Source organism: Ornithorhynchus anatinus, chromosome 2 (genome assembly GCF_004115215.2).
Source record: "Ornithorhynchus anatinus isolate Pmale09 chromosome 2, mOrnAna1.pri.v4, whole genome shotgun sequence".
Taxonomy (NCBI): domain Eukaryota; kingdom Metazoa; phylum Chordata; class Mammalia; order Monotremata; family Ornithorhynchidae; genus Ornithorhynchus; species Ornithorhynchus anatinus.
In genome coordinates, this window is record NC_041729.1 from 466,095 (window position 1) to 481,452 (window position 15,358).

General features: G+C 58.1%; 2 protein-coding genes across 2 annotated transcripts; one reads left to right on the forward strand and one right to left on the reverse strand.

The window, feature by feature from the left end:
• Window positions 1–2,761: 2,761 nt before the first annotated feature.
• On the forward strand, window positions 2,762–4,194 carry SMIM22 (small integral membrane protein 22). The gene is made up of 3 exons (XM_029049364.2): window positions 2,762–2,999; window positions 3,097–3,197; window positions 3,295–4,194. The coding sequence occupies exons 1-3, from the start codon at window positions 2,885–2,887 to the stop codon at window positions 3,334–3,336; spliced, it is 258 nt and encodes an 85-aa protein (XP_028905197.1). The 5' UTR covers window positions 2,762–2,884; the 3' UTR covers window positions 3,337–4,194.
• ROGDI (rogdi atypical leucine zipper) lies at window positions 3,612–14,462 on the reverse strand. The gene is made up of 11 exons (XM_029049319.2): window positions 14,387–14,462; window positions 14,075–14,146; window positions 11,139–11,221; window positions 7,686–7,740; window positions 7,404–7,484; window positions 6,728–6,823; window positions 6,338–6,436; window positions 5,596–5,709; window positions 5,304–5,353; window positions 4,691–4,817; window positions 3,612–4,420 (listed from the first exon to the last, which is right to left on the reverse strand). Exons 1-11 carry the CDS (start codon window positions 14,432–14,434, stop codon window positions 4,379–4,381), a joined length of 867 nt encoding a protein of 288 aa, XP_028905152.1. The 5' UTR covers window positions 14,435–14,462; the 3' UTR covers window positions 3,612–4,378.
• Between the last annotated feature and the right edge of the window lie 896 nt (window positions 14,463–15,358).

The following is a 15,358-nucleotide window of genomic DNA, read 5'->3' on the forward strand; positions in this document are numbered from 1 at the left end:
AGCTGTGGGAGCAGAGGCAACCGCTAAAGAGGGAGGAGCATCCCCTTCTGGGGAGAAGGGCCAGAGAGGAAACAGCTGAGGATTGCCAGTGGTCAATAAGGGATTAAAAATAATAATATTTGTTAAGTGCTTATTATACATCAAGCACTGTTCTAAGCACTGGGGTTGATACAAGCTCATCAGGTTGCACACAGTCCGAGTGCCACAAGGGGCTCACGGTCTTAATCCTCATTCAACAGATGAAGGAACTGAGACACCCAGAAGTGAAGTGACTTGCCCAAGGTCACAGAATAGACAAATGGCAGAGCCAGGATTAACATTCTGCCTGAATCCCAGGCCCATGCTCTTTATTCTTTCCCATTCCCCCGGTCTGTAATTTGCCTCGTCCTCACCTGTCCCGCCGTCACCCTGTCTCACATCCTACCTCTGGCCTGGAACACCCTTCCTCCTCAAATCTGTCAAACAATCACACTTCCCTCCTTCAAAGCCCTACGATTAGACTGTAAGCCCGTCAAATGGCAGGGACTGTCTCTATCTGTTGCCGCCTTGTTCATTCCAAGTGCTTAGCACAGTGCTCTGCACATAGTAAGCCCTCAATAAATACAATTGAATGAATACTTAAGGATCACCTCTTCCGAGAGGCCTTTCCAGACTAAGCCCCCTTTTTCCTCAGCTCCCCCCCACCGCGTCACCCTGACTCACTCCCTTTGCTCTATCCTCTCTCCCCACCCCACGACACTTGTGTATATATGTACATATCTATAATTCTTTTTATTTATATTGATGCCGGTTTACTTGTTTTGATGTGTATATATTTATAATTCTATTTATTTATATTGATGCCTGTTTACTTGTTTTGATTTCTGCCTCCCCCCTTCTAGACGACTCTAAGCCCGTTGTGGGCAGGGATTGTCTCTATTGCTGACGTGTATTTTCCAAGCGCTTAGTACACTGCTCTGGCCACATTAAGCGCTCAAAAAATAAATAAAGCCATCCTGACCCAAAGTGGCTTGGCTGGAGGCCCAGACTCTGGGTAGATGAAGGGCGGGAGGAGGCTAAGCTGGGGTTTGGTCTTTTTCACAGCATTTGCCATGGTCAAACTCAGCAAGCAGAGCTGGAGATAGAAACACCCGACACACGGGCACCGGTGCCACGTGCAAGACAGCAGGGGCAGGCCGGCTGGACCCCAGATGGTGACTGTGACTTGAGGCCTGTGGGGTGGCCATGCTGATCAGGGCCTCCCATATCAGTCAGGCACCAATCTCCCGCACAGTTGGGAAACGAGGAGACAGAAGAGCTGCCACTTCCGCCCCCGGGGAACTTGGCTTGCCATTCAGGACCCGAGGGGAGGGCGCACAGAGCGGACATGTGGACTCTCCACCCCTACCTTCAGGACTTGGCCGCTGGGTCTCGGGTCCACTCAATCAGGCCCACAATCCAGGCTACTGACAGAGCCTCACCGGGCATTCGGCTGAGCCCCTGGAGGGCACAGTAGTGGCATGACCTAAATCCATACCCCCAGGGGTTCACGCTGGGGGGAGATGGGCAGAATAATGCTTCCGGATGGCAGGAGCCGGAGGGGCTTGGGCCCCGGGACCGTCTCCTGGATGGGTGCCCGCTGTATGTGGATCGGATCGCACCAATCCGTTCTGCTCCCTCTGGCCTCCTGGGCATGACTCCCCTCCACTGCCCTGCAGAAGCCCACAGGGGTCTGGAGGAGTCTGTAAGACAGTAAAAAGACTCTTGGCCAGCAGGAGCCCAGAGGGGCTGGTAGACTTGGAGGAAAGGCTGCTGGAGAGTTGCTAATCGAAACTCTGGGATTCCCAAATAGTTGATTATCTTTTATGCAGTGAAAATGAGAACTGTTTCTGGGGACTCTGGAACCTCCGCTCTGGAGCTGAGAGCCCGGCCTTGGCCCTCTCCCTCCAATCCCCGACTCCGTGGGCACAGACCCCCCGGCCCCAACCAAGTCGACCAGAAACGATTGCCACACCCCAGAGTCAGCAAACCCTCTCCTGGCATGCCAGACGCCTGGCTAGGCCCCTCCAGAAGACTCCAGCTCCTGTCCCAGCCCAAGGGGCAGCTAAGGCTCCTGGGGCCATTGACCACTTATTGGCCAGCCTGCACAACTCCTGGGACACATCTGTCCAACTCCAGCAAGCCCTACCCCGACCAGACCCTTAGAGACATAGTCCTACCCCACCTCCACCTCACCGGGGAGAGGGGCAGAGGATGAGGAAATGGAGGGGCTTGGAGGGGTCAGGTAGCTGGCCAAGAAGCCCATCCCCATCCAGACTCTCAGTGCGGCACCCCCCCAGCCCCTCTCTACAGAACCAGCCCCCGTCGCCCGGGGCCGAGGGACGCAGCCAAGGGCCCAGGTTTTCCCGGCAGTCATTTCCATTCCCGGTTGGGCCAAAGTGCCACCAGAAGGACGGCCTGGCCCTAGGCGGGGCTGCAAGGAGCGAGAGGAGGAGAGGTAAGGAGAGGGGTGGGGAAGGAAGGGAAGAGCAGGAACACGAGCTGCCCAGCGGTGAGTCGGACCCCAGGCCCAGCAGGAGGGGCCGGAGCGGGGCTGGGGGCGGGGCTGGGGCTGGGACTGTCCATCCCGCTCCCAGGTGCTTGTCCGCAAACAAGGAAGCAGGAAGTGCAGCCTCTCGGGCTGAAAAGAAAGGGGGGGGATGGGCAGAGCCCCTTGAGGGTGCGCGGACTAGGGGAGAAGGGGTCAGGGGCCCCGGTGGTGGTGGAGGGGAGACAGGGCGGGGGGGGAGGGCTGCAGCGCCCCAGACCCCAGGGCCGGAGGGAGAGAGGTCAGGAGCCGCCCCCGAGCCCGAATCCTCATCCTTGCAGCGGAGCGTGAGGGGGGGCGAGGGGGTCAGGCAGGGCCATGGCCGAGGAGCTGCGGGAGGAGGCCGAGGAGCTCCTGGACCACCTGCGCCGCAAGCAGCCCTTCCAGTCCGACTGGGACACGGCCGCCTTCGTCGTCATCTTCGCCTTCATCGGTCAGTGGCCCCGTCCCTTCCCCGGTCCCGCAGTCCCCCGCCTTGACCCTGACAGCCCCCTCGGTGCCCGCTCCCCCGTCTCCTCCCCTTCCCGCAGGCACGGTGCTGCTCCTGACCGCGCTGGCGTTCCTGCACTGCTGCTGCTGCTGCTCCTGCTGCTGCCTCGGCCCCACGGGGGCCACCCGCCACCGCGCCCAGGTACCCCAGGGCCACACACCCTGCCGCCGGACACGAGCTGGAGGGGTGGGGGGTGCCTCACGCCCCCATCCTAACCCTACCCCCCCTTCCGTTTCAGAGGGCAAAGGTCGGTGTGGACAACCTGGGCATGATCCCTTAGCCACCCCAGCCGCGCTTGCCACGAGAAGGCCCGCCGATTCTCCCCCGGGCCCCACCCTGGCACAGTAAAGACTCAGACTGTGACCGGCTGGCTCTTCAGCCCCTCACTCCTCCCCGACCACCCCTAACTCACCCCGGGAAGGGGATGGGGACCAGAAGGGGGTGGGGGGGCAGGACCCCACCCGGGAAGATTCCCCGTCCTGCCTCCCCCTCCACCCCAAATACACACGGATCCTCTGCCCCAGCGCACCAACACACACTCCCGGCAGCCAGCACTGGGTGTAGGGTCTTTATTTCCCAACAGAATCTTGACTGGATAAGAGAAGGAGCGGGTCTCTCCGGGCCCCTCCGCTGGCCCCACCTTCCAGCTGCTTTACCTGCCCGCTGGGCCCAGGGCCCGGGCCCACCCCAGCTGGGGGGTCTTGGCCCCTGGGCTGGGCCCACCACACCTTGGGGCTGTGGCAGAGGCTCGGGGGTGAGAGGGGACAAGAGGAAGAGGAAGAGGAAGTAGAGATATGAGTCCCAATCCCTCCTTAGGGTGTCTACCAAAGGTGAACAGTGCATATGCACACCTTGGGGGGTGGGGGGGAGACAAAAGGGGCCCCAGACCTTCGACATCCACAGTCCCGAGCTGGGGATAGGCAACCTACGCGGCCCTGGAGATCCCAGAGAGTGGAGGTTGGGTTCAGGGCCCCTCCCGGGAAGCCCCAGCGCCAGCCCCCGACTGAGCCCGCCACCACCGGCCTCGGGGCTCCATCCCTGGCATCGGAAGCCGTCACGGGTGCAGACCTGCTTCCCCGGTGTCCCCCATCCCCACCGCACGCCTCGAGAATAGGAAGAAATAAATAATTGTACCTGGCCTCTGCCCTGCTCCGCTGCCTCCTTGCCCCGCTCCCCCCACCTCCACAAACTCACTTTCCCCTGGGGTGGGCAGAGCTGGTCTGTGAGCCGGTGGGGATTGGGGGGAGCTGTTGGGAAAGGGGGATGGGGGGCCTCTTGGGGACGGCTCAGAGAGGTCAGAGTGGAATCAGAGGCTTGAAGGGTCAGAAGGGCCGGTAGCTCCAGTAGCTGGAGAAGACAGAGATCTGGAGGGGGGTTGGGGAGGGGAAGGGAGCAAAGGAAATAGTGGTTGGGCCTGGGACCTCCCAGCCCACGTTGCCCCCTTGTCTCTGCCCAGAAGGTCCACTTCATGCCCAGCTGAGTGGGGCAGGGAAGCCCACAAACAGAGGATGGGACCAACCCCAGGCCTCCACCTTCCTTGCTGAGATACCTCTGGGTCTGGGGTTCCCAGCCCCAACAGCTTAGGCCCCCCGTCCTATCCCAGGGGTTCCCCGCCCTTTGGGGGCCTGACCCACCTTGTCCTTGAGCTGCTGGCACAGCTGCAGGGAGACGGTGAAGAAGACAAGGGCGTCGTTGAGCCAGGGCACCACACACTCCGCCTTGTGCACGTGGCTCACCTCCAGCCGCTGCCCGCCCCACTCGCTGAGGGGAGATGGAGAGATGAATGGGTTGGCCCGGGGGGGTGGATGGGTTAGGGAGAGACGGACAGATGGACAGATCAGTGGGAAACGGATGAACAGGTCAGTGGTAGACGGACGGATGGGTGGATGGGTCGGGGGGAGATTAGACAGGTGTAAGGGAGGAGAGAGGCGGATGGAGACGGGTGCGGGGAGGATGGGAGCATGGGGAGACAAGGTAGGAGAGGGGAGTGGAGCTTGTGGGAGCGGCATCCAGGGGGAGAGCCAGAGGGGATGTGACCAAGGGTCCCCTGGGCCAGCTGGGTATGGCAAGGCTGGCCCCTCGCACAGTAGAGCTCCCTCCAGGTGGGACCACGGGACTGGGTTGAGGGGAACGTCCCCTGAGGTCCGGGCACACTCCCCCACAGACAGCAGCTGCCCCGCCTCTCCAATGGGGCCCCCAGTGGCAGGGGCCGTGGGGCAGCGGACCCTTCCACCTCCTGGTACTTACAACATGGCCCCGGGGTTGTGCAGCACGGCCCCTCCTGCGGGACGGAAGTTCTAGGAGGAGACAGAGGCACCGCGCTGAGCCCAGGTAGCCCTACTTGGCTGCCAGGTGAGTCCGGCCGAGTCAGGTGACCAGTCTCCACACGAGGCTCCGGTCCCTCTCCCACAGTCGCCCCAAGGGACCCAGGGCCCTAAGGACCAGCCGGACGTCCCTCTCCCCACCCAGGAAAGCCTGAAGGGGTGCTGCCGGTGCGGGGGCGACGGTGGGGGGATGGGGCGGGCCGGACGGGGATTACCTTGGTGGAGTTGGGCTGCAGGGCGTGGAGCTGATAGACGGTCAGACACAGCTTATTGAGGTTGATGTAGAAGTTCACCAACAAGTCTGCAGGCAGGGCTGGCGCAAACATCCTCTGGGTGACAGAGCGGGCCGCCGGGGCTCAGACTGGCCACGTCCAGCCCAGGGAGTGGTCGCTCTGGTCCGAGGTCACGATCCTGGGCCCAGGATTCTGTCCGCCCCCCTCCCATCTGCGCACTTGGGCCCACGACTCCAGGGATCCCCGCCCCGCGGTGGGTCGGGGAGTAGAGTGGGTGGTGCGAGTAGCAGTGTTTACTGAGCGCGGTGCGCTGCACTAGGGACTTGGGGAGGTACAGAATAATAAAGAGATAGGTTCCCTACCAACAAGGCGCTTTTACTCTAATGGGAGAAACAGCCTACACCAGGGTTCTAACGTGGGCCTGAAGGAGGATAGAAGCTGGGGCCTCCCGGTCCCCCACCCTCCCCACTCTCACCAGCCTTTGCCAGGGGAAATGACAGAGCAAGGGCTAAACAGATGGCCATTTCCAGTCAGGACCGAGCTGACCCCAGCTGCCCTCCTCCACAGTCTTAGAGAATGGGTGGACAGCTCCCTTCCCACAGGGGCCAGGAGGAAGGCAACCGCTTCCAGAGTAGACGGACGCCCCCTTCCCCGCCATCCCAGTGCCCCACGGCTTCACCAGCCTGGCCGGCTGCCTGGCCAGAGACCATCCTGAAACACCGACCGTCAGGCCACTGGAGGCGATCTCCGGAAGGGTCAGGGTGGCCGGGGTGGTAAGCCGATTGCGGGCTCTGGTGAGCTGCAGCATCACAGCATCCATCAGCTAGGGAAGAAACAACCTTGCGAGAGGGAGCGGGGAAAAGGGCGGGCGGCGGAGGGTGGGGAAGGGGCAGGTGGCAGGATTAGCTTCCCACCCCACCCCAAAGCACTGGGGGCTGCCACAGCCCAGCTCTGCCCCACCTGACAGTTCTCACACGCCAACCCTTGCATCTACCCAGGCCTCCAACGCCCGCCCCCTGCCCTAGGCCCACGCTCGAGCCAGTCCTCAGGGAGAGGGCGTGGGGCTCCTCCACCCCCCGGGTGGGTACCTACCCTCCAACTGCCCAGGACTGACCTTGAGGACCTCAGCTCCGGTTCTGAATTGGTAGCAGTGATCCCGGTTGGCCAAGAGGTAAATGGCTTGGCTCACGTGGTTTCTGGCATCCTGGATCTAGACGGGCCCAGACGGTGGGGTCACGGTGGGGTCAGGGAAGCAACCGCCTGGCCAGCCGATCGCTGGGTCAGGTTCATGCCAGTAGGCAGGCCGTCCTCCCCCCGACCTGCCCCTTTCCCAGCCAGACGGGGCTGGGGAAGGATGAGGGAATCCAGCTCCGCGGTTGCTCTTGCTATGCCCATCCCTCCCAACCTTTTCCTGATCGATAAGGGGTAAGCCTGGGCCGGAGCCAGGGAACAACTGAGTCACGGACGTGTCCGCAGAGTTTCCGTGGAGCCCAGAAAACTCTCCCGTACCAGACGGGAAGCTCCTAGAGGGCAGGCCCGGGATTGTGTCTAATTACTCTATTGTGCTCTCCTGAGCACTCAGTACAGCGCTCTGTTCGCAGGACGTGCTCAGTCCATTCTACTGATTACACGACCTTGGAGCCCCACTGTTCTCGGGGGCCCTGAGAGGCTGAGGCCAGAGGCCCTAGGGCCCCGAACCTCCAGGCCCAGGTAGTGCGGGCTCCAAGAAAACCAACCCCCAGAAGCAGGGAAGCCTGTTGGAAAGAGGTACCAGCGGTTGAGAGTGTCACCTGCTGCAACTTCCACTGCTTGTCTTCTCGGAACGTAAAGTGCTGCAGCTGATTGCTCCTAGGCATCTTCAAATTCACATCCTGGGCATTCAGAACCAACAGGTGACCGGGCTTCTCGCCAGCCTCAGCGGCTCCTGGTGAACACCAGGCCCTGGGACCCGCCTGCTTCGAGGGAAAGCTGAAGGGGCCTCAGGCCCGAGCCTGCGCCAGGGGCAGAGGCGTGGCCCACCGCCCACCCATCACTGCCCACCCCCTAGCTGGGGGAGCCGCTCCCGCACTCACCGCCTGGCTCAGAGCGTCCCCTTGCAGAGTGAGAACTCCTTTCACTTGGTCAGTGCTGCAACACACAAGGGGCGGGGTTGGGGTGCAACTGGAGCAGAGCCAGACCCCCCAACCAGGCCCGGGGTCCCTCGCCAGAGGGGAGCCCAGCACCCAGAGAAGGGCTTACATTCTAGTCCCGCCTGCCGTGTGACTGACCTCCGTGGCCCAGGCAGACCAGCCCTGGGTGGGGGGCGGAGGAGAGCCCGGCAACTCGGACGGACCTTCTGGAAGAAGTTACTTCCTGCTAAGCCTTCCCCCGCAGCCAGGGTTCGAAGTCCCGAGACAAGACCTTAACTGGACCTCCCCAAGGGTCCCCTTCCCTGAGAGGCTCCCATCTGCCTGACCACGGCTCGATCAGAATCTCTCTTCACAAGTACCACCCCATCCCCGGACAGCTGGGGGCAGAAAAAAGTCAAGGGCCCCCGCCCCCTACACCGGGGGATGACTGTGGAGGGGGTTTGGCTTCCCCGGCCCCCCAGGAAGAACAGTGAGCCAATCAATTGATGGAATCTGAGTGTTCACGATGGGCAGCGCTCTATACTAAGTGCTGAGGAGAGTTCACTATGGCTGGTAGACATGATCCCTGCCCTCAAGGTGCTTATCACCAAGTTGGGAGGGACGGATATTAAAATAAATCACAGAAAGGGAAGCATCAGAGTATGAGGATATGGACATAAAGGCTGTGTGGTGACCATCAAAGGGCTCAGGGGTCCCGGACCCAAGCACCTCCCCTTCCCCTCCCCGCCAACCTCTGCTCTTGCCCCTTCTCCTCCCCTCAGCCCTGTGCTTATTTGTATATATTATTACCCTATTTATTTTGTTAATGAGGTGCATATCTCCTTGGTTCTACTTAGCTTGATGACGTCGTCTTGTTTTGTTTTGTCCTGTTTTGCTTTGCTGTCTCCCCATTTAGACTGTGAGCCCGTCATTGGGCAGGGATGGTCTCTATCTGTTGCCGAATTGTACATTCCAAGCGCTTAGTACAGTGCTCTGCACACAGTAAGCGCTCAATAAATACTATTGAATGAATGAATGAATGAATGAATGAAAAGGGAGAACAGGGTGGGGAGATGAGAGGGTCACAAAGAAAGGCCCTGTGGAACGGACATTTCAGTCGGGCTTTGAAGGAGTAGTGTCGGTCGGTCGCATATGAAGGGGGAAGGGGTTCCGGGCAAGGGGGCCCCCGTGAGCGAGGGCTGGACGGTGTGAGACACGAGATCCTGGCACAGTGACTAGGTTGGTGCTAGAGGAGCCAAGTGAGCAGGCTGGGTGGTAATGGGAGCGGGAGCGGGATAGGTAGGAGGGCGTGCTTTGAAACAGTTGGTAGGGAGTTTCTGCTGGATGTGAAAATGGATGGGCAAAAGTCACTGGAGGCTTTCGGAGGAATGGGGAGGCATGCCCGGAAAGCTGTTTTATAAAAATAATCCAGGCAGAAGAGTGTAGCACCCTTTTTGACCCACGTTATTTACCCTCCCTTCTGGGTTGCCGACGTACTTGGATCTGCACCCCTTAAGCAATGATATTCAGCCCACCCCCAAAATATTTAGGTATACATCTATACCCTGATACTTCCCCTCTCTATAATTTACTTCAATGTCTGCCTCCCCCACTGGTTTGTAAGCTTCTCGAAGGCAGGGATCGTGCCTGCCATGTAACCTAGGACAAGTCACTTCACTGCTCTGTGCCTCAATTACCTCATCTGTAAAATGAGGATTTAGACTGTGAGCTTCATGTGGGACATGGACTGTGTACGACCTCATTAGTTTGTATCTACCCCAGTGCTTAGTACCTGGCACAATGTTATGTGCTTAAATACCATAAAAAACCACTACTACGTTGTACCCTCCCAAGGGCTTAGCATGGTGCTCTGAGCACATTAAGCATCTGATAAGTAACATTCACTGATTGCCTCAAACATAGATCGTGAAGGGGAAACTCAGGAGTCAGCGTGGCCTAGTGGATAGAACACAGGCCTGGGAGTCAGAAGGACCTGGGTTCTAATTCCGGCTCTGCCACTTGTCTGCTGTGAGACGCCGCCGCCAACAAAAAAAAGGCAGGGAGGTCAGCAAGGACGCTGATTCCTAGTCGAGGACGGATATGATCAAGAGGCTGCTGCCATAGTCGAGGATGGGTATGAAGGGCCTGGACCAGCGTGGTGGTAACTTGAATGAAGGGAAAGGGGTGGGTTCTAGAGATGTTGTGAAGGTAGAGTGACTGACTGAATCTGTGGGATGAAGGAGAGAGATAAATCCAGATTAAAGCCAAAGTTACAGGTTTATGAGAAGAGGATGGCGTGGTGGTGTCTACCGTGATGGGAATGTTGTCGCGGAAGGGGTGGGCGGGGGGGGGGGTGGCGGCGCTGAGTTTGGTGGAAAGATGAAATGTTCTGCTTGGGCCATGGTGAGTTTGAGGTGTCAGTGGGTCACCTGTAGAGCTGTCCTAAAGGCTGGAGGAAATAATAAGTGTGGTATTTGTTAAGCCCTTTCTATGTGCCGGGCATGGTACTAAGCACTGGGATAGATACAAGCAAATCGAGTTGGACACAATCCCTGCCCCACCAGGGCTAAATCTCAATCCCCATTTTCCAGATGAGGGAACTGAGGCCCAGAGAAGCAAAGTGATTTGCCTAAGGTGACACGGCAGACAAGTGGCGGAGCTGGGATTAGAACCCAGGTCCTTCTGACTCCCGGGCCCGGGCTCTTGCCAGTAGACCGCTTGGCAAATACAAGACTGCACAGGAGGGAGATCCGGGCCGGGGAGGAGGATTTGGCAATCGACCACACAGAGAAGCAGTGTGGCTCAGTGGAAAGAGCCCTGGCTTGGGAGTCAGAGGTCATGGGTTCAAATCCTGGCTCTGCCACTTGTCGGCTGTGTGACTCTGGGCAAGTCACTTAACTTCTCTGGGCCTCAGTGACCTCATCTGTCAAATGGGGCTTAAGACTGTGAGCCCCACGTGGGACAACCTGATCACCTTGTATCCCCCCAGTGCTTAGAACAGTGCTCTGCACATAGTAAGCGCTTCACAAACACCATCATCATCATTATTATTATTATTAGAGATGGGAGTTGAAGCTCTGGGAGCAAATGGGTTCCCAAAGTCGTGGGTGTGGATGGAGTCTAGAAGGGGACCCTAGAACTGAGCCTCGAGGAACTCCCAGAGTTAGAGGGTGGAAGGCCGAGGAGATGGGAAGAGAAGCAGAAGAGGACAGGGTCGGTGAAGGCAAGAAGGCTTAGACACCGTCTCCAGGAGACGTGACTTGTTCATTCCAAGCGCTTAGTACAGTGCTCTGCACATAGTAAGAGCTCAATAAATACTATTGAAATACTATTGAATGAAAGGAGAAGGAGAAGCCCTGGCTTGGGCAGACACTGAGCGCGCTCTCGCCTTGCCCCTCCCCGGCACGCTATACTCACGCGCAGCTGCCCAAAATGAAGTTCTCCTGCTTGACCGGTCCTTCCGCGCCGGCCCCAGGCAGAGTGAACCGGTGCGAGGCCTCCTGGGGGTAAACACGACGCTGCTCGGGCCCGTCCCGAGGCCCGTCCCAAGCCCCCCTTTTCCTCAGTCGCCCCCTCCCATTCCCATGGCATTTATTAAGCGCTTACTGTGTGCCGAGCACCGATTCGCTCCCTTTGCTCTATCCCTCTAGCACCTGTGTATATATGTACATATTTATAATTCTAGTAATATTAATGATGTGTATGGATACTGTGCGACTTTGGGCAAGTCACTTAACTTCTCTGCGCCTCAGTGACATCATCTGTAAAATGGGGATGAAGACTGCGGGCCCCACGTGGGACAACCTGATTCATTCATTCAATAGCATTCATTGAGCGCTTACTATGTGCAGAGCACTGTACTAAGCGCTTGGAATGTACCATTCGGCAACAGATAGAGACAATCCCTGCCCGATGACGGGCTCACAGTCTAAATGGGGGAGAACCTGATCACCTTGTATCCTCCCCAGCGCTTAGAATACTGCTTTGCACATAGTAAGCACATAATAAATGTGATAATTATTATTATTATATCTATATTCTATTTATTGATATTGAGGCCTGTTTACTTGTTTTGATGCCTGTTTCCCCCCTTCTAGCATGTGAGCCCATTGTGGGCAGGGACTGTCTCTATCTGTTGCCCACCTGTAGTTTCCAAGTGTTTCATAAGGTGCTCCACACAAGTCAGCGCTAAATAAATACGACTGAATGAATGAAGGAGGGAGAGGAGCCTCTATCTGTTGCCAAACTGTCCATTCCAAGCGCTTAGTCCAGTGCTCCGCACATAGTAGCAGCGTGGCTTGGTGGAAAGAGCACGGGCTTTGGAGTCAGAGGTCATGGGTTCGAATCCCAGCTCGGCCACTTGTCAGCTGTGTGACTTTGGGCAAGTCACTTAACTTCTCGGTGCCTCAGTTACCTCATCTGTAAAATGGGGATGAAGACTGTGAGCCCCACGTGGGACAACCTGATTCCCCTGTGTCTACCCCAGCGCTTAGAACAGTGCTCGGCACATAGTAAGCGCTTAACAAATACCAACATTATTATTATTATTATAGTAAGCGCTCAATAAATACGATTGAATGAATGAATGGAGGGAGAGGAGTCTCTGTCACCGAACTGTCCATTCCAAGTGCTTAGTCCAGTGCTCCACATATAGGAAGCGCTCAATAAATACGATTGAATAAATGAAGGAGAGAAGGGAGAGGAGTCTCTATCTGTTGCCAAACTGTCCATTTCAAGCGCTTAGTTCAGTGCTCCGCACATAGTAAGCGCTCAATAAATACTACTGAATGAATGAATGAGGGAGAGGAGTCTCTATCTGTTGCCAAACTGTCCATTCCAAGCGCTTAGTCCAGTGCTCCGCACATAGTAAGCGCTCAATAAATACTACTGAATGAATGAATGAGGGAGAGGAGTCTCTATCTGTTGCCGAACTGTCCATTCCAAGCGCTCGGTCCAGTGCTCCGCACATAGTAAGCACTCAATAAATACTATTGAATGAGTGAATGAATGAGGGAGAGGAGGGAGAGGAGTCTATCCGTTGCCAAACTGTCCATTCCAAGCGCTTAGTCCAGTGCTCCGCACATAGTAAGCGCTCAATATATACTACTTAATGAATACAGCGTGGCTCAGTGGAAAGAGCCCGGGCTTGGGAGTCAGTCAGAGGTCATGTGTTCGAATCCCAGCTCCGTGACTTGTCAGCTGTGTGACTGTGGGCAAGTCACTTAACTCCTCGGTGCCTCAGTTCCCTCATCTGGAAAATGGGGCTTAATAATGATAATAATAATAATGATAATAATAACAGCCACGCTGCTTCTTAAGACTGTGAGCCTCATGTGGGACAACCTGACGACCCTGTATCTCCCCCAGCGCTTAGAATAGTGTCCTGCACCTAGTAAGCGCTTAACAAATACCAACATTATTAATGATGAATGACCGAATGAGGATAGGGGGGATGAAGCAGTGTGGCTCAATGGAAAGAGCCCGGGCTGGGGAGTCAGAGGTCATGGGTTCGAATCCCGGCTCTGCCACTTGTCAGCTGTGTGACTGTGGGCAAGTCACTTAACTCCTCGGTGCCTCAGTTCCCTCCTCTGTAAAATGGGGATGAGGACTGCGAGCCTCCCGTGGGACAACCTGATGACCCTGTCTCTCCCCCAGTGCTTAGAACAGTGCTCGGCACCTAGTAAGCGCTTAACAAATACCAACATTATTAATGATGAATGACCGAATGGGGTGCGGGGGGGGGGGGGGGGGGGGGGGGGGGGGGGGGGGGGGGGGGGGGGGGGGGGGATGAAGCAGCGTGGCTCAGTGGAAAGAGCCCGGGCTGGGGAGTCAGAAGTCACGGGTTCGAATCCCGTTGGCTGTGTGACTGTGGGCAAGTCACTTGTCTGCCCCTCCACTCCCTCATCTGTCAAATGGGGATGAGGACGGTGAGCCTCCCGTGGGACACCTGATTCCCTTGTGTCCTTAGAACAGCAGCATGGCTCAGTGGAAAAAGCACGGGCTTTGGAGTCAGGGGTCATGAGTTCCAATCCCAACTCCGCCACTTGTCAGCTGTGTGACTGTGGGCGAGTCACTTCACTTCTCTGTGCCTCAGTTCCCTCATCTGTCAAATGGGGATGAAGCCTGGGAGCCCCACGGGGGAACCACCTGATTCCCCTGGGTCTACCCCGGCGCTTAGAACAGTGCTCGGCATATAGCAAGCGCTTAACCAAGACCAACATTACGATTACGATTAACAGCGCCGTGCACAGGGTAAGCGCTTAACAAATCCCCACATCATTCCGACGAGCCTGGAGGTCCGCGCAGTGGTCCGCGCGCGGTAAGCGCTTAACGGAGAGGAAGATAACGATCACCTGGAGGATGTCCTGCAGCTGGCGCAGCACGGCGTGCACCTCGTCCTGCAGCAGCCAGCGGAACTCCTGCTCCTGCGGCCCGGCCCGCGGACGCCCCGGTCAGCGCCGGCCGGGGGCGCCATCGGGGGCGCCATCGGGGGCGCGCGCGCGCGCGCGGGGGGGATCGGGGGCGCGCGCGGAGGGGAGATCGGGGGGCGCGCGCGGAGGGGAGATCGGGGGCGCGCGCGGGACGGAGCGGGAGCCGGAGGAGCCCCCCCCCCCTCCTCTCCCCTCTCCCCTCCTCTCCTCTCCCCTCTTCTCCTCTCCTCTCACCAGCACGGCTCGCTCGGCCGCCGTGGCCGCCATGGCCGTGGCCGCCATGGCCCCCTCCGTCCCCCCTCCGTCAATCAACAGCGCGGCCCGCCGATTGGTCGCTCCGCCCCGCGGGCCCGCCCCCCGCCGTTGCGCCTGCGCGGACAGAAGCGGCCGGGCTCCCCCTCCCTCGCGCCCGCCCGGCCGGTCTCCTCGCAACGCCGCCCCCGCCCCCCCCCGCCCCCCCCCCGCCTCCCTCCGTCCCTCCCGATGCCATTTAATGATGTTGGTATTTGTTAAGCGCTTACTATGTGCACAGCGCTGTTCTAAGGAGACGCGAGGGAATCAGGTGTCCCACGGGAGGCTCGCAGTTAATCCCCATTTTACAGAGGAGGGCACTGAGGCCCAGAGAATAATGTTGGTATTTGTTTGTTGGTATTTGTTAAGCGCTTACTATGTGCAGAGCACTGTTCTAAGCGCTGGGGTCGACACAGGGGAATCAGGTTGTCCCACGTGGGGCTCACCGTCTTAATCCCCATTTTTTACAGATGAGGGAACTGAGGCACAGAGAAGTAAAGTGACTTGCCCACAGTCACACAGCTGACAAGTGGCAGAGCTGGGATTCGAACTCATGAGCCCTGACTCCAAAGCCCGTGCTCTTTCCACCGCGCCACGCTGACTTGCCCACGGTCCCACAGCTGACGAGTGGCGGCGTCGGGATTCGAACCCGTGACCTCTGACTCCCAAGCCCGGGCTCTTGCCACTGAGCCAGGCTGCCGAGCACTGTTTGAAGCGCTGGGGGGGGGTCATCAGGTCGCCCCACGGGGGGGGCCTCACCGTCTCCATCCCCATTTGACACTGAAGCCCAGAGAATAATAATAATAATACTGTTGATATTTAAGCGCTTACTATGTGCCGAGCACTGTTCTAAGCGCTGGGGGAGATACAGGGTGATCAGGTTGTCCCACGTGAGGCTCACAGTCTTCATCCCCA